This window comes from Anoplopoma fimbria, chromosome 11 (assembly GCF_027596085.1).
Source record: "Anoplopoma fimbria isolate UVic2021 breed Golden Eagle Sablefish chromosome 11, Afim_UVic_2022, whole genome shotgun sequence".
Classification (NCBI taxonomy): Eukaryota; Metazoa; Chordata; class Actinopteri; order Perciformes; family Anoplopomatidae; genus Anoplopoma; species Anoplopoma fimbria.
Window position 1 is genome coordinate 23,448,170 of NC_072459.1, and position 22,161 is coordinate 23,470,330.

Here is a 22,161-nt window from a genome sequence, read left to right on the forward strand (position 1 = left end):
TTGTAAAGTACATTGTATTTAAACTTTGCCCCTGTGACACAGAGTTTTCGTCAGTATAAATGTGAAAATATAGTGCTCCCTACCTGTACAGGGAATTAATTTAAAAAAAAAAATAGTCAAGGTAGATAAGTGGAATTGTTTTTGTTTTAAATTACTTGGTATATTTTATGTGTTTCAGATTATCAGTAGTCTATTATTTCGTCACAGAATGTACTGCACTGCTACAATGATGTAATATTTCAATAATAACATCAACAATTAGATCAAGTCTGTTGTATAATTGAACATAAAAGACATCAATTATTTTCATATACATTTATTTTTGCAGTACAAAACAAGGCCATTTTGTCCAAGTGAACTACAGCTTCTTTAGTAGAGTGGAGTGTAAATACAAAATGCAGCGCTTGCTGACTTCCAGTCATACACATCACACCTAAAAATGGCCTCAAATTTAGTTTTTCTCGTTAAAATCTGTTTATATAATTACAGTTATGTCAATGTGATACTTTTAAGTGTGACCTGTTTAATTGGTTTACATCTCCAACATTATGTCGGCCCTAAAAGAACACAGCATTTACTCCAAATACAGAACTTGAATAAGAAGATTAGCACCGTCCACTATTCCCCTACTTACAACATACTACAATCCCCTTCACCTATTTTATCCTTCTTTGTGCCCTCACAGCTTACATTTCCACTCACAATATAACTGAATACCCAGTGACCAAAATGCCTTAAAAATGGCCCCCTTGTGCAAGTTATGTAATACGACTGTCTGAATAGAAAAAAGTAACAAGGCATAATTCCTGTTGATAAAAACAACTAGCTACAGAGTTATATTTTTACATTTTTTTTCCCAATCTCCCACTGTAACAAGTCCAGCTTGGCTACATAGATGAGAATTATTTAGATTCGAGAATTTGAATTCTGGATTCAAAGCCAAGAGATTCTATGTTGTAGTTTGTATAATGAAATGAAATATTCAGTTTCTCCCATCTACTGCAGCCTATCCAGTTCGATCCATGCCACTGTCCTCTGCTGGCTGTTGATGGCATTACGTATGGCTGCCATCAGCTCACCAGTACAGCTCCATGCACTGGGCTCCAGGGTGTAGTGGAGCAGGGGCAGTGACTCCAGCTGCAGCTCCTCTGCGAGGCACACCTCCTCCATTAGTCTGTCCTCCCCACACCGTGGAAAAAACTTCCTATTTCAAGTGTCATATGCAGCAAGTTAGTGGAAAAACTTTGGGTTCTTAAAAAAACAAAACTTATTGTATATCTGTATTGTAAGAAAATACCACACAAAATGCCATTACAAAATGCTTATTTACCCTACAATGTGAATGGTGTGAAGTTCGGGTGAACCTGTACGAGCCTGATGGATGTACCATCATGCTGCTTTGATCTGACACGTACTTACACTGAATTTACTGTACTTGCCAAGCAAATAAGTGCGCACTCACCTCAGCTTCTTGTGCTTTTTGTTTTTAGGGCGGATATGGATGACGATAGGGTACACCTTCTGTCTCAATAAGCCCTCAACACTGGAAAGCCCCAGCTCCAGCAGACAGTGCTTGTCCTGAGACAAAGAGGGAGATTTGGATAATGCATGACATCGAACATTCGTTATCATTAGCAAAATGAAACACTCTTCTTACTTTGCATTGAGATTAATTCAACCATTTTTTTTTAATTACCTGGCTGATGACGTCCTGTATTGACTGCAGCCGTATTCCCAGAGCCGTCTCCGGACTGCAGGGATCCAACAGGAACACTCTCTTGTCTCGTCTCTCTAAAGCCTGGATCGGCTCTGTAAACCACAGGAAACATAAGAAAAAGGGAAAACTGTGAGGAATTATCAACCTTTTTGTTCTGCAAGTCTATCATTGTTTGGGACGTGAATAAGTGTGTGTGCTGTGCGCATACCTGGTGGGCAGGTGTCAAAGTTCAAACCAGACTCTGCTGGTTGCAGCAGCCTCTCTATGAGACCACGGGAGAGAATAGAGGGGGAGAAGATGACCGCCCGCTTAGTCTGAACCTGCACCGGCTGCACTAAACTGTACGGGATCAAGTGCTCCTCATGACCTGAGGGGACAGGCACACATGAAGGTAACATTAATGCACAGCTTGTAAAAAAAAAAAAAAAAAAAAGAAAGTGTTACTGAAAAAAGAAAACAAATGTATCACATAGATTTGGTGTTGCATTCTATGAACACTGTGGCTGTATCTTACGTTTGTTGAGTGTGTAAAGGACCTGCTGTGTGGAACTAATCCCACGGCAACTGGGGTCCACTGCCTTGACCAGTCGCACACGTCCAGATGCTTTCTTCAAGAACTACATGTCGGAAAATGGAGAAAAATAAACATCTGGTAGTCGTGTGTAGCCAGTTATGTAACAGTTTGGTTTAGCACAGTGACTGAAGAGGAACCTGCTGTTCATGTCATTTCAATATGAGCAGACTGACCTTCCTCTTGAAGTCCTTTTGCTCCATGGCCATTTTTCGTAGCCTAACAAGTAACAACTGTTGTGCCCTGAGATGGAAAATATATATTGGTCATCTACACTCTAAGTCTGGCGTAATTAAGAGGGCGGTACTTACAGTGTAATATAATACTACTGTAAAATTCTCAATAGCCAGAATAAAAATGAAGTTGCAGACAAAAATCAAGGTCAAACTGGCGTACCTGTTGTAGTTGGGCATGGTTCCCGCCTGCAGGGGCTTAGCTGTGTTTAGGTCCACCAGGGAACAGTGCCAATTGTATTTTCCATTGTATTTTGTGTCTGTGACATGTATAATGTCATCACAGGACACTCCCAGAGACGGCGGGTCACCGTGAGGCTCCATGCTGAGATTGACACGCACATAGAAGGAGTCAGCCCCCATAAAAGTAGGCAACGAGAGCTGGGAGGACAGCTTGGAGTATGCTGGGGACAGGAAACAGAAGGGGGGGGGGCTTAGTCTCATCTGTCTGTGATATGAATGAACAGTTGTTTCAAGAATACCGTATTACTGTTTTTACGTTAAATCTCCTACAAAAAACGGACTCACCCTCTGGGTTGCTCCGGTGTTTGAGCGTTGAAGGCTCAGCCCACCACTGCAGAGAAAAGTGGGCTACCTCAGCAGTGCACTGGCCCAGCAGCACACTGCCCCCGCCAAACAGAACCTTCTCCAGCTGGACAACATAAAGTGAAATGTGCACGTTCAATCAAAGAGCTTGTTTATAAAAATCAACATTTGTAGGCAAATCTGTAATGTGCATTTGTCCCAAAAATACATATATAAGCAATATATGAAGCCCTCTTTCTCTTTATGAAGCATGTATATACACACAATGCTCACACATGATTTATGCACTATACAGACACGCACACACACACACACACACACACACACACACACACACACACACACACACACACACACACACACACACACCTCCAGCAGCTCACTGCCCTCGCTCAGTCCGCATAGTTCAGCTGGTGAACCAGCTCTCACGTGGCTGACGAAGATCCCTGTTTGGTTTCCTCCGACTATCGTAATATCTTCAGCTAGACTGGCTCTCCCGTGCTTTGGTGAGATGGGGGGGCTTGAGGACGGGGAGCTAGAGGATGTCCTGAGAGATGGCAGGGAGGGGCAGCATTAGATTAGGATGGGGTGACATGTACATGAGGCAAAGAGTTGTCAAAGAGAAGTGCAACTCCACTAGTCGATTAGCTTTATGTAATTTAAAGGTTAACTGTTATGCTTGTTCTGTGCTTCATGAATTGTCTTTCATCCACATGTTGTATGTTTTATGAATATTTGCACTTACATTATTAAACCCTTTAAAGTCGTTGGACCCAAATACTAATGATGTTAAACACTAAGCTCTGTTAAACTGTATCTGCTAGAAATTATTTGGGGGTTTCATTTTGAGGATTCCACAAACAAGATTCAGGTCGTACGGTTGTGTTACAGTCATATAAGAACTATGTGGCCAATACTCACACCCTACCTTGATAAAATATCAAAAGAAAAAACATTATTATCTATTAAGCTGTTAGATGTTGCTGCGAGCAGCGTATTAGTGACATTGGTTATACAGCACAAAGCCATCACATACTGTATGTCATATGCTTTAACGATATTTCTAGTGGCTGTCATTGACAGGCATTAAATCCCTGATGTTGTACCTGGAAACACTGGGATTGGGTTGGTGTGAAGATACTGTAGGCAGGTTGACCAGGTCAGGGGAAGAGATGAGAGTGTAGGGAGCTCCATGAATCCCACAAAGAAGGTTCACTCTGCTCTCCTAAAAATACCACAGAGCCTCGTAACTTTTGTCACAATGTACTACATGCAAAGGCAGCAAAACCAGAATTGATGCCAAATTACTCAAAATCCCTGACAATCATTTAACGTTTTAAGTTAGTTTTTTCCCACATGAATAATGGTTTTTTTAAACCGAAACATGACCGAAACAAATATACCTGTAATGTTATCATTCTCATCGCTGCCCCACGATTCCAAGTCCAACCTATTGAGAGCAGAAAAAAGGGACGTTAATAAGAATTAAATCAAACTAGTTAGAATAGCCTGATATTGTGTATTGTTATGTGGGACTGATTAACTCACTCAGTGTTGAATCGTCGGTTGATGGAGTTCATACACGGTGGGAAGGTAAATGTGGAGAGTCGATTTATTTCTTTTTCATTGTCCTCTGTCTGAGGGAAGAGAGGCGAATACAAAATATACTGATTCTCTCTCATTCATTCTTTGTCTCTTTTGTTCTTTTGTTCCTGTGTTTGTTAATGAGCAGAGCTGTGGTACTCACCGACGAGAGGAGATTCTCCTCTGAGTTGGAGCGAGAATCTGTGGAGGAGAAATAAAGTACTTAAGCACAAGTGCTCTGTACAAAATTATAGAAAAATATTTTTCAGGTGTCAGTGCACACAACTTACCTTCTGAGTTTTCACTGGCATGGCCACCTGAGGGCCTCTGTGGCACAGAGAAGTTAAGTAAAAATATAGTATGACCTCACAGCTATAGAGGTATTGTGCAGGTACTAACATGCTGAGAGTTGCATAAGAATCTACTAAAATGTCTGAAACTCTAGACAGTAGTAAGATCCTAGTCCAGCTGAAGAAATTTACTTTGCAGTCCAAAAGCTACATTCCACGCATGCCGCAAAGACAATGTGAGAAAACATGTTGCTGCAGTCTCCAAAGCAGTTGTGTGAACAGTAAATAAAGAAGTAGTTACACTGCATTAAAATCATCAATTGATGACGGTGACTCTACTATTACTGTGAATGCGAGTAAGATCATAGTTGTGGAAGCAAGCTCTGACCTTTCGTAGCTGAAGGCGGGTGCCATTGGCCTGGGGTCTCAGGTCCAGACCAAGGGAACAGCAGGGGCCGTAGCACTGGTCCTCACTGCACAGGGACAGGTTGGACTGAGGGGACACAGGGGATTATATAAAGTGTTGTGTGGTTATGTGGGAAGACAGTGCTGTACTCCTAACTTGCTACGTGAACTCACACAGTGCAGACCGGGGCTGCTCTGTTCCATTTGCTCCCGGCTCCTCTCCCTCTCTCTCTCCAGCTCCCTCTGCTGCTGCTCGAGGTTGGCCTGCAGCTCTGCAATGCGCTTACGCAGACGGTTCTTATCCAGCAGACAGTCGGTATACTCCAACTGCAGGCTGTCCCGACTATGGAGAGCCTGGTGAAAAGATAAAAAAAGAAAAAAGTTTGCGTGGTGTGATAACTGTCGAGACTAGTCCACCTGCAATACAACCAACTACCAATGTGCCTTGATAAAAGTTGGCGAGAGACTGTGTTGGTCTTCCATTCACACTGACCTGGTCTCTCTCCTTTTCCAGCTCCATGATCTGGTTGAAATAGGACATGCTCCTCTTCTGTTCGGTCTCCCAGTCCAGCTGGAGAGTTCTCACCTTCAGCTGCAGCTGCTCGCACTGCGACTCCAGCTAAAAAAGCACTTTACCATTACTACCTCTATTCAAAGGCAGGAAAAAACATTAAACACCAACTTTGGCAGTACATCAAACTTTTTTAACAGAGTAAAAACAATATAATGTTAAAGATAATTTGTGGCACCTTGTCCGAGTGCTCCTCATTGCCCTGGAGCTCTCCTTGTAATCTGGTTATGATATCATAGAGCTCATGCCTCTGCTCTGCTGCCTCCCTGCGGTCCTGCTGCAGGATATCCATCAGAGCCTGAGGTCAACAACAGAAAGCACATGTTGACAATATAAAACACTGCATCTTTATAAACACCACTAGAAAAAAGCATGCTAAATCTTTGTCTTGAAGGACAAATTATGAAGAAAAAGCAGTGTGATTGATCCTGGCACAAAAAGAAATAGAAAATGTGCTTTCAGACGATAAACGTTGTAGATTTGAAAACATACTATGACTCCAGAGCCAAGAGCTGCGTTCCTCATCTGACTTCCTGTATTCTCAGCTTTGTGAACTTCAGTACGGTGCAGCGGCTTTTCTGGCAAAGCAGGTGGAGAACCATTTATTCCAGTGGACAGCAGACTGTTTCTCTTTGCTGAAATGGTGTTCCCTGCAGGATTGATTGCTTGTTTGTCTGCCTCTGTCAACCTGGACTTCAGCTCCTCTACCTGAATGGAGACCAAGCAAAGCAGCCATAAAGACATACCCTGCCATTTCTGCAGCAAGTAACAGCTGTTTTTAGAGTGAGGATCGTCTGAGGAATGTGGTGGGAGATAGGGAATGACTCATCTTATGAGGGCCAGTAAAAGTCTTGTGTTCGACAACTCCATGGTATCAGTATCTTTGAGTTCTATGATTTGTTGTGAATAAAACATACACTCTCTTTAACCTCCTAAGATGATACACTGTGCAGTTTTATTTTTTACATATGCTGCTCCCAACCAACCTACCTGCATCAGTAGGTCTCTCTCACGGGTGGAGGCCTTGCCTTGCTCCTCCAGGGCCCTGGAGTACTTCACAGCCTGCTCCAGGTGCCTGTCCTTCAGCTTGCCCAGCTCACGACTCCCAGATTCCCAGTCCTGACGCAGCCTGAGGATCACAAATCATCCAGTGAGCACATCCTCTTTTTCTCATTGATTAATTTGTGTGCAACACCAGGTAAACCAGAACCATTACTCATTCATGGATTCATTGTAGTTGTATTCTACTCACTGAAGCTTAATGAAGAAATATTACTATTATAAACTACAGATTCACTCATATTTGTTTATTTACCCTCTCAAATGGAGTCTCAGTCTCTACGCTGCCGGAGATTTGGCCCAAACAAAGTGAAGATTTTAAAATCTCAAAAACCAGCTGGTAAGCTTTCTATAGAATGTTACCTCTCACTGCTCGTTTGACGCCATCAATAAGAGAAATTACCTGGCTCAACTGTCAGAGAAAGCTGCTTTCATGATTAATATCTCACCCATTAATCTAGCGATCATTCTCTGGGACAAGATTGTTTTTTCACAGCCTGATAAAGGCAGGATGCAAAGTTATAGGGATAAACCCAGCTACCCACAAAGTGAGACAAACCTCTCTAGCTGCAGTCTGTCCTGACGCAACTCCTGAGCTTTGCGTTCGGCGCGGCTGCGTTCATCCTCAGCCATCCGGCAGCGCTGAGACAGGCGTCGCTCACACATGCGGCTGTTTCGAAGCTGCTCCCTCAGTTTACGCACCTCCAAAAGCAGGAACTGGGTCAAACCCTCCGGACCCTCCTCATCTGGGGGGTAAAAAACAGGTGGAGGTCATGGGTCAAGGGTACAACTGGTTAATGTGTTTGGAGAGGGTAAACTAACATGCAGAGAGTGGCTTGTTTTAATGAACACTGAAACCTTGTGTATGCTTTGTGAAAGTTGAAACCTACCAAGAGACCAAAGACCTTTCATTATATTCTGCTTGTTTAACATGCCCTTCATTGCATAAGATACTCTTAAGCGTCATAAGAAAAACACATTGTGTGCTCAACTGTGCAGAGAGCAGCCTACTTATCTTCTAGATAACACATTTTTTTATGTGTTCATATGTCAAGTTTGTTTGCTGGCCATGTAACATTCAAATATACCCTTAGTTAGCTTATCAAAAGTTAGCATGCATGTAGTGTGTTTACTATGTGCCAAAGACCCTTTTTTACACAACAAGTGGGGCTAAGTTGTTTTTTTTTAATCAGATTTAAGTCTCATGATGACAATCAAGTTTTGAGTCCTAAACTTTGAGTTTTGGGCCTGAAATATTTGTGATGAAGTCTATTTTATATATTCTATTTCCGATTAGATACAGTGTCTTTTCATTCAAAGTATATACCTGAAAATTCTCATTCCAAATTAAGATATTTGAGTCTACACCTCTGCGATCCTCGACATGCCGAGAAACCCGCCTTACCCAGTATGAGGGAGCATCGCTGTGTGGGCTGCTCTCCGGTCAGCTGTGTGTACTGGTCCGGGTGGTAAAACTCCAGTGATTCCATGAATGCTTGAAGACCGCGCTGGCCCTGACCACGCAGAATGTCCAGCAAGCGACCTGTTCAACAAAAAGAGAATAAAACTAAATCTGAAAAACTGTAACAACGTGTGATTAATCACTATCCCAGGCACAATGTCAATAAACTGATACAAGCTCATGTCGCCATTTTGCTCTTGTAAACTATCAAAGCTGAAGCAGCCTCACCTCAAAATTGCTACCTCTTTGATGTCAGTGCCATTTACACTGAAGTTACATAGGTATTTCAAACATGAGCATGAGCTAACCCACTGGAAATTAAACCACAGTGATATGAACTGGGAGCTCAGGTCCTCGTCTTCACCTTTATCTTCTTTCACTCCCCAATCTGTCAGCCTAACACTTACCTTTACTTAGCTTAGTCTTTCATCTTACTCTCTCCTTAGTTCCTGCCTGTTTTGCTCACTGCAACATTTATCTCTACCCACCTTTTCCTCTCTGACAACCTGCTACCCAACCACTCACACATAATGTGGAAAGTTTTACAAAAGAACCACACTGTATGGACTATATTGCTTTCAATTTTCAAAGCATGTCTCGTAAAAATATGACAGATATGTAAGAAATTATTCTTTTTTTTATAAATGATCAATGTTACTTTACTGCTTGTCCTCTGTTCCAATTTTTCTAAGATTTCTAGGTTGAGTTATGGACGTTTATTTGCATAGGAGATAATACAATCCTCAAGTCACGGTGAAAATATGTGTATTAGATTCAGATTTGAATGAGTCATGACTCCAAGAAGTATAGACTACAAAATCAACCACAATAACCAACTTCCTGTTGAGCTGTCTCTTTCCCCTCATACCTCATAGTAGCTTCCTTTTTTAATAGGTTCAATATACCATTACAAAAAGACTCATAGTATTACATTACAGTCATTTAGCAGACGCTTTTATCCAAAGCGACTTACAGTCAGTAGTATGTTACATATCATTCACCCATTCACACACTGATGACAGGCTACCATCAAGGTGCCACCATCAGACTCTAACTAACATTCATTCACATCCAGTCCACACCGATGGCCTTCAGGAGCAACTTGGGGTTAAGTGTCTTGCCCAAGGACACATCGACTGCCGAAGCCGGGTATCGAACCGCCGGGTATCGAACCACCGATCCTCTGATTGGAGAACTACCTTGCTCTCCACTACGCCACAGCCGCCCCAGTATCTTCTACTGTGAGTTTCAAATCTCTAAAAGTTAACTTTCATATCGCAGTTTCATGATCTGAAACTACTTTGCTGATGGGTAACGTACGCACAACCAGCTGCATGGCCTTTTATGTCATGTCAGAAAAAACCAATAAACCTGACGCTTTTGCTTCAGGTGTTCACTCTAGCTATATGGCTGGTGTTCCACTGTAGATGTATCCATGTTTTCAAATTAATTTTTCCTCCTCTCACCGGCCTTGCTGATGCGCAGCGGATACTGCGTTGAGTTGAGCACCTCGTCTTCATCCTGCTCGTCGATGACCTTGCACTGCCGCAGATACGGGGTGAGTTTGGCCGGGTTGAGGATGCGTGTGAGCTTGTGCCGAACCCCCTCCACCCGATCCCAAAGCTCCTCACAGCGCTCCCCTGACCAGGAGGGAGAAGACCGTACCTCCTCCTGAGCCATGTCCCCATCCTCTGTCCAAACTGTGACACCTGCAAGAGACCGGAAAATTTACAAGCAGTTCAGGAAGTTTGAGTACTGTAAAACGATTGTGCAATGATAGACACAAAAAAGATATAAAAAACAAATCTTGCAATCATTCTGTGTCTCCATAAATGTTTTTGCTACTTTCGACCATGTCTCATTTGACCGCCACAATTCAGCCTGAGGGCCAGATTTACTGAAAACACTTATCACTCAAATCTCAGCCATCAAAGTGGGTCATTGCACTGTGGTTTCTAAAAAATCACAGTCTGTCTGCTTTTCAGCGCAAAGATAAGAGATCAGAAGAAAACATGTGAGTTGAAGCCCCTTACTGGAAATCTTGTAAGGAATGCCGAGGGGGATTTACTCCTACAAAATACAAGACTGACAGATGAACATTTAACTTTAGGTCAGTTCCCACACGGGGAGAAGATAAAGGTGTTTGGTTTAAGGAGGACAACTTGATTAGCTGAAAGCCAATAAGCATTTGCATGATGAATGAACTAAAAGTTATATTTCTCTAATGTGAGTTAATATATCAGCAGCAGTTAGAGTATGCTGTTACGTGGGTCATAAACTGTAGTGGGAGGGACACTTTGTGGGTCAGTCTCAGACTGCAGGAATGAAAAATACAAGCGTGACTCATATTGCACACCTAAAAACAAACCAGGGGACAAAAGCTTCCTCAGTCCCATTCATTTCACACAGTGGAGGAGACAATGAGAGAAAGTGAATAACCCTGCTGCTACAGGAGTGTGTTAAAAACAGTAACATAGTGTGTGTAATCACACTTACTGTTAAGTTATTTTCTTTCCTTGTGTCATAATGATAATAATAACAGAACGGTTGATTTTGTTATCAGTGATGCAAGGGAGGGAAAGCTTTTGCCAGCCTTCCAAATCCAGTGAGAAATTGCTGAACAAGGCACACTCTAACAACACGAGCCTGAAAGCTGTGTTGTTTTAACAGGCAGAACCCCATGTCTCATTTCTGTTGGTTTAACAAATGCAGTCTATAACCACAGAGAGGTCCAGCTTCTTTCACATCTCACTGCAGTCTGTAATGCTTTGCGGTTTTTGGCTCTAGGCTCTGATAACTTGTGATGGGTACCTATTGATAAGTCATCATGAAAATGATATATTAGTGTTTACCCTCAGTGATATTTACCAACAATGAGAGTGAGGCCTACTGCTCTGAGCAGCTGATCAGACCGATCCTAGCTAACAGGCAGGTCGAGGCAGGTCTGGTTGTTCTGGAATCTCAGTCATTACTCATAAACACATCTACTGAGACATCGTTCTCCAAGCAGTAGAAAACACTCACCCAATACTATCCTGTATCTATCATTGTCTTTTCTAAAAACAGAAATGAATACAACCTGCTAAATTTATTTATAAAAAATAAAAATAAACAAAAAACAAAACAAACATCTGCACTGCAAAATGAAGGGAAAACAATACAAAATCAAAGAATAACACAAAACTACACATGTATTATCTGCTGATAAGATATTCAAAAATATTCCATCAAAAATACTTTTGTTATTGGATTTATTCATCTCCAAAAGGCCGTTTATATATAATGTGGGAAGGTTTGGAAAATTTTGAGATAAGCTTTTCATAAAAATGAGATACAATTTTGTATTGGACAAGAATGAAAATATGTATATGTTAATATAAGTTAGTTTAGCAAAAAAAACGACATCTAGAGAAACAGATCAATGACATGATATAGCAATTGGTATTCCATAATGTGGTAGATTATAGCAATGTGGGAGTTGAAAATGCTATATTTGAATATTTGTCTATTTCCCAAACCAGTAAACTGGCAGCCGGACCTGAGACCGTATCACTGATTACAGACACGGCTACAGCACATTGCTACTAGTTAACAACCGACTCGTAAAACAGCTGAAATGTTGGCTTACCACTCATGTCTCAAACGTCCTTGAATCTGAAGATGAGACGAAACACGTCCTCCACGTCCAGAGACGCGTCAGAAGTGAAACTGAGCAGTGCGATCACAGGTACTCCTTTACTCACAGGTACTCCTTTACTCACAGGTACTCCTTTACTCACAGGTACTCCTTTACTCACAGGTACTCCTTTACTCACAGGTACTCCTTTACTCACAGGTACTCCTTTACTCACAGGTACTCCTTTACTCCTTTACACACAGGTACTCCTTTACACACAGGTACTCCTTTACTCACAGGTACTCCTTTACTCACAGGTACTCCTTTACTCACAGGTACTCCTTTACTCACAGGTACTCCTTTACTCACAGGTACTCCTTTACTCACAGGTACTCCTTTACTCACAGGTACTCCTTTACTCACAGGTACTCCTTTACTCACAGGTACTCCTTTACTCACAGGTACTTTACTCACAGGTACTCCTTTACGCACACCTTGGCACACTCAGCTCCTCCACCCTCGGTAAGCCCCAGCCAGCCAATCGGAAGCCAAGAATAGCGAGAAAAACAAACACTCATATCACCAAATCACAGCGGATTTCCTCTGTAAACACATTTCACAGTGGAGTGAAGTCTGAGGTGTAGCAGTCATTTGGCACTAGGTGGCGCTTTCGACCACTGATTGTCCACTCAAAGTTGTCCCTAATAAGCACATTAATGCAGTGATAGGTATTTTGCACAATATTCTCAGGTATGTTTCTTGAATTGTGAGCTTTATCATGAAGGCTTGACTCAGAAACACGATTTAAAAAGAAGGTGAGTCATTAACACTGTGAGTCACTCAGTAGCAGTCACTCAGTTACAAGGAACAGCTTTCCACCTCATAAGTGCACAGGAGAGAGAGCTTGGTGTTGGAACACCTTGTGTCCTGAAGGAGAGCAGATTAGTCACCCGCGTTTTCAAGGGAAACCTGCTGATCTGATACATTTAGACACAATGACATAGAGTGTCTCATCAATACATGTGTTTATAGTTGTATTGGCGTGTAGACCTATGGTTGTGATAGCACGTTCCAAATAATGACTGTAAAGAGTATCATAAGTAGGACAGCTGACTCTCTTACTATTGTTTGAGGTGCAGTACTACCAGGTAAGTTGAAGTGAAGCAAAGCTTAAAAAGAGTAGAGGCAAAAAAAAGATAATTACAGGTTATGCTCCAAATCATTCAACAGCAAGTGAAAGACTTTAAATGAGCATTAAATGAGAAGAAGAAGTGATTTTGTGTCGGAAGTACATTTTAGATGGGCATTAAATAAATCCTTGGTTTGTAAAAATATACATAAATATAGGTTATATGAAAGATTTTAAATGATACACTACCATTTCCTTACTTCTCCTTCTCCTTTTCCAAGGCAGCTGGGTAACTCTTGTGTGTGGGACGGGACCGGACGTAGGGTGTGGTGTGAAAAGTGTCTTGCAGTACACTATGAAGGCAGACAGGACATGCAGAGTGCCCAGCAGAAGAATGTGTCTTTTTCTTGGCATGTGGACAGGAAATGTCAGCCCACTCTCCATCCCTGGGCCTCCCCAATACAAACATGCCTCCTGTTTGGGGTCTCAGTACTGCTGCTGAGAGAATGCGGGCTCATTCAAAGACAAAGATATTATGTACTTATATACACTACAGGAAGATTACATGTGAGGATGTTCTCTCTACAAATGTCTTCTGAATAAACTACACACTTGTGCAGAAATAAATACAGACTTTGCATCAGGCCTTGGTCACACTCGGAATAGAGTGCTGCAGGAATGAGTCCTAAAACCCAGAAATGAGACAGCATTTTTGTATTTCAGGTTCCCTTGTCTCCAAGTCAATATATATTTTAATTGGTTTTAAGTTAGATGCCTTGAATAAGGTTTGTGGTTAGCACAAACCTAAAATATTTCAACGTTTTGTTCCACGATATAAAATGTGTCAGTAAATACAACAAGTGGCTATATGAGAAATGTCATCACGCTGAGCCCTAGTCCGCCTTTAGCTACTTGGTGGTAACATGAAGTCATGCAACAATAGCTTTTTACTTCTAGCGATTGTATTTAAGCTTCAAAAATCATAAAGTGGTGTTTATTTGTGAAGATTATCTTGCTGAACAAAAAACGTTTAAGCATCATACACTTCTGTTTGCCGCAGAGTTTATTTTCTGCAATAATCCAAAATTCAGTGGAATAACCTCATTGGCTTTTTGTGGAAACAACCAGTCCGATGCTAACTTTTGGGTTGGCCTACAAAAATACATCATCCCTGCAGCTCTCTGTGTGGTAAGCTGCACAATAATAGCAAATATGATACCCATTCATGTTATGCACTCACTGAAGGATCTGTTGTTACATACCTCAAAGACTTACAGAAGTAGTCGAGCCGTGTATACTTTATAATATCTTAACAGTATGCAGGGACATGGTATGAGTTGGTAAAATCTGTTTATCAGGTAATTGATTTTGAAAGTGATAATGAACAAACAGGAAATAGAGAAGGTTATATAAATAACTCTACTTTCTCCTTTTGTTTTGAACCTCACTTGTGCTGTATCATCACAGATTGCCTCTCCTTGTTGATTATGACTCACAACTCACAACCTCTCTCCTCTCCTCCTCTCTGTCTGTCTTTCTTTCTGTACCCTTCTTTCTGTGCTCTTCTTCCATTTCGTCTCCCTTTCTTTGCTTCACTATTTGTCATTTACACTCTACCTCTTCCTCGGACAGACCCATCCATCCTCCAGCAGTTCAGTCCAGGCCTTGGTGAGGAGAGGGAGGGAGGGCTGCAGTGGATGAGCATTCCTGTTGTCTCTGAGGTGACGGCGGCACAGAGGAGCCATTGACGGCAGCACTGGACCCCACAGTTTGCTAATGCTGGAATGTGTGTTTTTGTGACAGTTCAGTAACACAGAAATGGGCCGTACAGAATTCCCTAAAGTGCAGTGAACGCTTTAATCTGTAGCTCTTTATGTATATATATATTATCTCTCCAGACAGCAAGTGAGTGCGCAGCTGTTGGTTTAAGCTTCACGCCATCAGGAGCTGGGTGGAAGTGAAAACCATCACGGCCGCACCTTGTGGAATAAGCAAGTTTCTTATATTTGCTCTATGTATCTGTGTGACATGCACGTTAGACGGAGTGATGGCTTCTCAGCATAGAAAAAGATACAGCACAGGATGAAATCAGACATCAGAATTAATTGAAATCTATTTTAATCTATAACTATTCAACAATGAAGGCCAAAATGCTTGAACAGCACCAGTGTCTGTAGGTTTCATTTCTATGTTTGTTCCACACTTGTCCTTCCCGGCACACAACAGGCCCGGCTGTTCACCCAGCCGCTGAACCCCCATGGCTCCATCTATGACTCAAGCCTGGCGGCAGCACAGAATCGCCCCTTTGTGTCTGGGAAGAATGTGTCTTTTCTGACTTTTTTTGAAAACAGAGGCAGAGAAAGAGAGGTATGGGAGCATGAGTTGTTGAGACAGATTTAAAACTTGTGATTGTGATTTATGTTTCCTCTGTAGGCTGATACTGTGGCAGTAGCTCTCCATTGATCAGGCTGATGGTACTAAAGACTGAAAAATTAAAAGATTGCCAAATGAATATCAGGCACCAATGAAATACACACGTGTCTCTGCACTCTCCACTTGTAAAGAGGAAGCTATATTTCTAAGGGTGCTGTGCTGATAAATTTGCCTTGACCAAGAAAATGAATCTTGTAAATATCCCAGAGTAATACCCTGCAATTTCCTGTTTAACATGGAATCAACATCAATACAGCAAAGGGTCAGAGTGAAGGAAGGAATTCTTGTTGAAGCAAACAAGAAGCTTAGACAAACAATGAGTGGGACAAAAATATTATAACATTAAAACCAGAGTGCTCTCTTATTTATCACGGGATGAACTTGAAAAACTTTAATTAAAAGATACAATTTTCATGACCTGCTGTGTGAAATATTTTCCGAAATCATGCAGGCTGACAAAGAAACCTCATATGGAGAAGATGTGGCTGATCCATCGTGATACAAATCAGACCTCTCAGTATTCAACCAGATACTGCTTTAAAGAGCTGTGTGACGTAAAACTATAAACCATAAATGTCTAATGTAGGACTACAAAAAGGCATTTTAATCTCAGCTCAGCTTAAAAACCTGTTTCCCCATACGAAGACACCCATAGTGTAACGTTTGTATGCCTGTTTCTTGACTCTACTCTTTTACATACTTGCAGACACAGGCATGACTTTGCAGTGCCAGTAAAAAAAAAAAGACGCCCCGGCCCGCTCCCCTTCCTGTCACTCTCCTTCCAGAGCAGTGAGGTTTGAGTTGAGACGTTTGAATTACAGGGTGTTACATTGCTGTCTAAATCTGAGCTCCACCACTGCAGACAATGAACAGCTTTACCAACCGCTGCACATCAATTTCCAGATACACATACAGGCTTAAAAAACTACTGCTAACCACATGCTCAATGTTGCCAGTGTTACATATAAAGCAGTCACAGTAAGTAAGTAACACTTTTGGCATCAAAAATCCACATGTCTGCCTGGGTATTTATGTGTGTACATTTCAGTGCATGTACTGTATTGGAATTGTATGTACTGTTCCTGCTTCTATTTGTGGCTGATGTCTAAATCGACATCTCTGGCTTTCCCTTTTTAAACTGGCATCAAGAAAACAAACACCCCTCCTCTTGGGAATGATAACAATAAAGTAAGAGAGTGGTTGTGTGGTAAGACTCCATTTCAAGCTCAACACAACAATGTTTGCGTCTGTACTCTCACAAACATGATATATTTTTAGGGTCATCCAATGAACTTGGATATCAACAAAATATTTTACAGCAGGAATTTGGAGATGCAAGTTATTCATTAGTATAACAGGAAGCCATTACGTTTCCTAATAACCCCCTGACAATGTTTGGTGTCTGTTTCCATGTCCAGCTCCATCGGCATCTGTGTGCATGTTCTAACTATGAATACAGCATGTCTGGAAGTACAATGGCTGGTTTCAATGCTCACCAGCTCTCCTAGACATCATCATCTGTCTCCCTCTGTCAGGCAGACATACAGGGACGACGGATTAACCCTTTCTGAGTCACTGTGACTTTGTCAAAACTACCGAATTTTCCCAGCTTCTGAATTCACTGTTTCCCACTGGGATCTGCTTTTAAGGTAGTCATTATAGGACCACCTTAAAACCACTATAGACTCTACTGGCTTGACCTGTATCACCACCACTTATCAATTACACCACCATAACATGATATTTTCTTTTTCAGATGGTCAGATGTGTTATTTATTATAGGTCTTAAGACAGAAACTAATACTACAAACAGTAGTAGCTTAAAATAAGAAAAATAAACAATTTATTAGCCCCTGAATACCGCCATGCAGCTCTGTCGGCTGTTGACACTTAACAGCCTCTGCTCAAATATGAGTATTAGGAGCAAAACTGAAACCTACACAGTATGTACATCATCAGTCGTAGCAAGGTTAAAATTCAGACTGAGGACTGAGAGGTTTCAAGGTAAAATGCCATGTAATCTGAGCTATCAGTGCTGCATCAAAAATCATCACCTCATTACCTCATTCATTAACCGAATAACACATTTTGATTTTGAACACTTATAAATGGCTGAGAGGTCCAACAACTGTAATGTTTGAATATATATGATGTGTTGAAATACAATGTGGGGTTGTTATCAGAAAGTAGTGTTTATGCCATGGCACAACTTTTTATTGTTATTTGGGAATTTTTGAACAGGCTATATTGATTTATTTTTTTTTTTACTCAGAATTGGACCACTAAAATACAAAGATGGACCTTAAATATACTACCATTTCTAGTATCTAGGATTCACATCATTGACATATCAAACATGCATTGTTCCATGTGTTCCATGTGGTCAGCATGTTCCAAAGAATCTTTGCATCACCAGAAAGTATTGAGCGTTCTAGAACAAAGTCAACATCAATAGCTGGGAAGTAGATATTGTTGCATGATTTGAGATGTTCCTCTGGATGGTTTGGGTGAGTATTTGATTGCCAATTGATAGATTTTTGTTGCAGTATTCTTTGTTTCCGTTATTTATTTTCCCTAAGAAATAGTCAACAAGATGCCATGTTCTTTTTCTGGACCTTTTTATAAAAAAACATCAGACTCCTAAATGTGAACCAGTTTTCTACAGTCCCTGTTCAATGACAGTCAGAACTAAGTGTTTCCGTATGTGTCTGTGTGTCCATGCCTGTTTTTATTATTGTAGTCTAGAAAGCACTGAGGGGCTGACATTACAATACTCTATTGTCTGTGGGCCAACACTCAGCTTCCTGGCCAGTCAGAATCCACGGAAACAGGAGCGCAGTCCAAACAAAGACTCAGTGGTCGACTCCTTTCATGTACCCCTCCATATATCAAGCTCATCATTCCACTCTCCCTCTCCCCCCACTTCAACTGGACAGTTGCCCTTTCCACCGGGCACCGTGTTCTCCAAATGCACATCTGGGTTTTATGAGAACAGGAGTCTAATCTGGATCTGTCCTCCAGAGCAGAAGTCAGATTCTAAAAACCTAAAAACATCCAGACTGAGAAGACCCACCATGAAGAGTAATGCTCTGGGTGAAGTGGAACCGGCTTTACACTAATTCATACCTGACTTGTTTGGATGTGCTTTTATTGGATGAACCTATATGGTCTGAGTGACAGTAATAATAGTGAGCTGTTGAACACCAAATGAGTTTCAGTGTCTGAAAACAGTCAAAGGTTCTTGGCTGCCTTGCTGATTTGCATCTTTTTTTCTGTCTTAGAGAATTCTCATCCTGTTTGACGAGCACTCCTTCCTCTCCACCTCCTTCTCTTTCCTCCTTTAATGCCCATGAGCTTCATGCTCCTGCCTGTTTTTTCCAGGTTGGATAACATTTCTCTGTTATTTCTCTCTGTCACTTCTATGCATTCCTACTATAACTTTGATGTACAATACTGATTTAATACAAGTTCACACAATTCTTTCCAAAGACAACATTTTCAACATGATTTTGTAAGTTTACGGTGTTGACTTTCCTGTCATTGATCTCTCCTTTTTTCATCACTACTTCTGCCCTCTGGTTTTCTTTTCCTCACCTTCACATTCACTGGTCGTCAGAGAGCCTCTGATACTTTGCAGCTGTTGTCAACAAGAGCTGCTCACCCTCCCAGATTTACAACGAAGATGATCCCTCCATTTCTCATGTCTGTTGTCAAGGCCCATCACCCTTTACATCCTCTCCACTAAACCTCCCCTTTCCCCTTGCTTAGAATTGATTGTCCTCAGCCTCCTCTCCTGTGTTCCCCCTGCTCCTGCTTCTCTTTTATGTCATTCCTCTGTCAAATCAGCCGCGGCTGTTTTTCCACCATAGTAATCTCTTGACAATTTTTTATTTGTATTTCTCAGGATGCAATAGTTTCATCACTAACCCTTTCACCATGAGGTATCAGTAAAAGCACATATGTGCCTCAATACCTGGAACTTACTGCAAGGAGATGATGAAATCACAAGAACATATATATTTTTTTATGTTGCTGTCACTTATTTCAGTGAGGACACTGTATTACAATTTGGACAAATCACTACAATATCTGTCCTTTTGTTTGCTATAAGTGCCTTAGTTGGATGTCTTGATACTGTGGTGATGCCAGTCTGTGCGTCTGTGCTTGTATTTCTGTTTTAGATCAGCATACGCAGAAGTAGCCTACACTGACAACATGCATGTCAAACTGGGAAAAATGCAACAATCACATCAAATGGTAAATGGACCCTTTAAAATATGGCTGTCTTACTCTGCTGTAAAAACATGCAGCCTATTGTTGCACGCCCAATTGAAAGTTGGTGATGAGTGATTTTTGTAAAGAGTGAGGTGAAGAGGGGTCACATAAAGAAGAAAGGTTGGTAACACCCATGGGAACTCTTAAGAGATCATGTTTACAGGGCTGAAAAAAGGTCAGAAATGACAACTGTGTGTGTGTGTGTGTGTGTGTGTGTGTGTGTGTGTGTGTGTGTGTGTGTGTGTGTGTGTGTGTGTGTGTGTGTGTGTTTCATTGTGTTTGCTGCACATCTCATGTTTTTTATTAAATGTCCAAGTGATTGCAGCCTATATTAGATTAAAGTGTTGACATGTTAAACATCTGTCCAAGGCAATGGCAGACTGAGAGGAACCAAGGTTAAGACCTGATGAGTCCAAGCATCAGGAGGCTCGTCACACACACACACACACACACACACACACACACACACACACACACACACACACACACACACACACACACACACACACACACACACACAACACACACAAATAAGCCAAAGATATTCAAAACATTGTGCACATATTCCCATATTTAGCCAGAAGCTTAAGCACACCCTGGACAGTGTGGGAGGAGTCACAGTGGTTTATTATTGCAGCCTTCAGTCTCACATGAGAATGTGAGTGTCTTTTCTTTGTCACATTGGCTCCTTAGATGACCTCAGGGTAACATGTTATATTTCTGTTGTCCTATTCTTTATATTTTCCCTCTTCTTTGTTTTCATAGTTTGCTCAAATTCAAAGTTGACATGTTCTGCTATATGCTGGTTGAGGGTCATGACCTTGTGTGTTCCACAGACTTGAAAAGACTAACTTCAACAGTCAATACTTAAAAAGATGGAACACACACACAGACACACACTAGACACTTCAGGCGTTCACTTCAACCATTCACTTTCAGCATTAGAGCTGTAGGGCTTCGTTTCATTCACTCTTCGAGTCCAGCAACCTCCTCCCTCTCCTCCTCTTCCTCTCCATCTCCTTCCACTCCACTTCATCAGCAGCCCAGAGTCGCTGCATCGCTGCATCGCTGCAAAGTTCATGTCCAAGCGGACCGCAAACCAGGGAGGATGACTTTGTGTCTTTTCGAAGGGACTACTTCATTTTAAGGTAAGACTATTCTGAAAAGTTTGTAAAGAACTTGGTTTGATGTATGTTGCATGACGAGTACAGCAGTAAGATACTACACAGTCAACATCTAATCCAGTTTTGTTGGCGTTCTATAAAAACACATTTGCATTTTCTTTGCGTAAAAGAAGAGCAGTCAGATGTCTCGCTCCTTTATAAGATCACCTGGTTACATAGTGATTCCGTGTTTCTCTCGGGCGTCTAAACGGTTCAGAAGTACTTGATCACTCTATATGTGTGGAAATCTTGCCTGAATGCCAAATAGCAGCATTTGTCAACTTTAAATAACATCCATAAAAGTGATCGGTGTCCAGAATAAAGGTGCATCAGTGCATCATTATGCAGTAAAATATGTCGAGAGGAAAAAACTGCATTACAGTGTTTTTCAATGTTTCGACAGTTAGTAAGAAGTCCTTTTTCATGTGCTCTTACATTATGCCATAATCTGTACGTCCTCTTCTGCAGCATTACTTCCCATTAGTTCGGTGGTGATTTGTATTTTTAGGTCACATTTCAATAGAACTTGCTATTTAAATGTCAAATGAAAGCTCTCTATTATTATCTCTCTGAACTTCAAACAGTGTTAGTAACATGGACTGCAGCTGTGTTCTAACTAGTGAGAAGTTTGGTGTGAGAAGTCAAAATCAATTGGCCACTTTGCTCCTCCACTGGAACTACAGAACAACTGTCTTAGGAGCATGCCAGATCTCAGATCAGTGGACTGGCCGCCTGTCAGGGAGGCCTCATGGTTCGAGAGACTGTCCCTCATCCATTCAATCATCTGGACACTCTATCTGTCCTTGCAGCAGCGTAGGTCCCCAGTGGACACTGCAGCAGCAAACAAGGACCAAAACATATAAGTATATGTTTATAATAATGGGTTTGCTTGGTGATTTCAAATATGGATAACTGTTACCTGGTTGTGATGTGACAGAATGAAGACAGCTGGACCTATTTTTTCAAGAGGTGGCGATCATGCCTTTTTCTTTACCAAAAAAGGACAAAATAAAAAATGATAAAGATGTAAATGGGCATCACCCACACAGACTTTACAAACAAGACTTAGATTGAGCGCTGCTTTAAACGACCACTTTAACTGGGCCT

At 41.4% G+C, this 22,161-nt stretch overlaps 1 protein-coding gene across 1 annotated transcript; it reads right to left on the bottom strand.

The window, feature by feature from the left end:
* Positions 1-427: 427 nt before the first annotated feature.
* zmp:0000000896 (caspase recruitment domain-containing protein 10) lies at positions 428-12,145 on the bottom strand. Its single transcript, XM_054608213.1, is given in 25 exon segments — positions 428-1,204; positions 1,463-1,578; positions 1,697-1,809; positions 1,926-2,084; positions 2,232-2,334; positions 2,465-2,531; positions 2,685-2,925; positions 3,050-3,173; positions 3,437-3,614; positions 4,174-4,233; positions 4,235-4,292; positions 4,471-4,517; positions 4,616-4,698; positions 4,803-4,852; positions 4,942-4,978; positions 5,330-5,434; positions 5,521-5,700; positions 5,840-5,965; positions 6,096-6,215; positions 6,410-6,625; positions 6,908-7,046; positions 7,536-7,722; positions 8,382-8,519; positions 9,905-10,147; positions 12,067-12,145. Coding segments are annotated over 25 exon segments (3,105 nt in total). The 5' UTR covers positions 12,074-12,145; the 3' UTR covers positions 428-996.
* Positions 12,146-22,161: the final 10,016 nt, after the last annotated feature.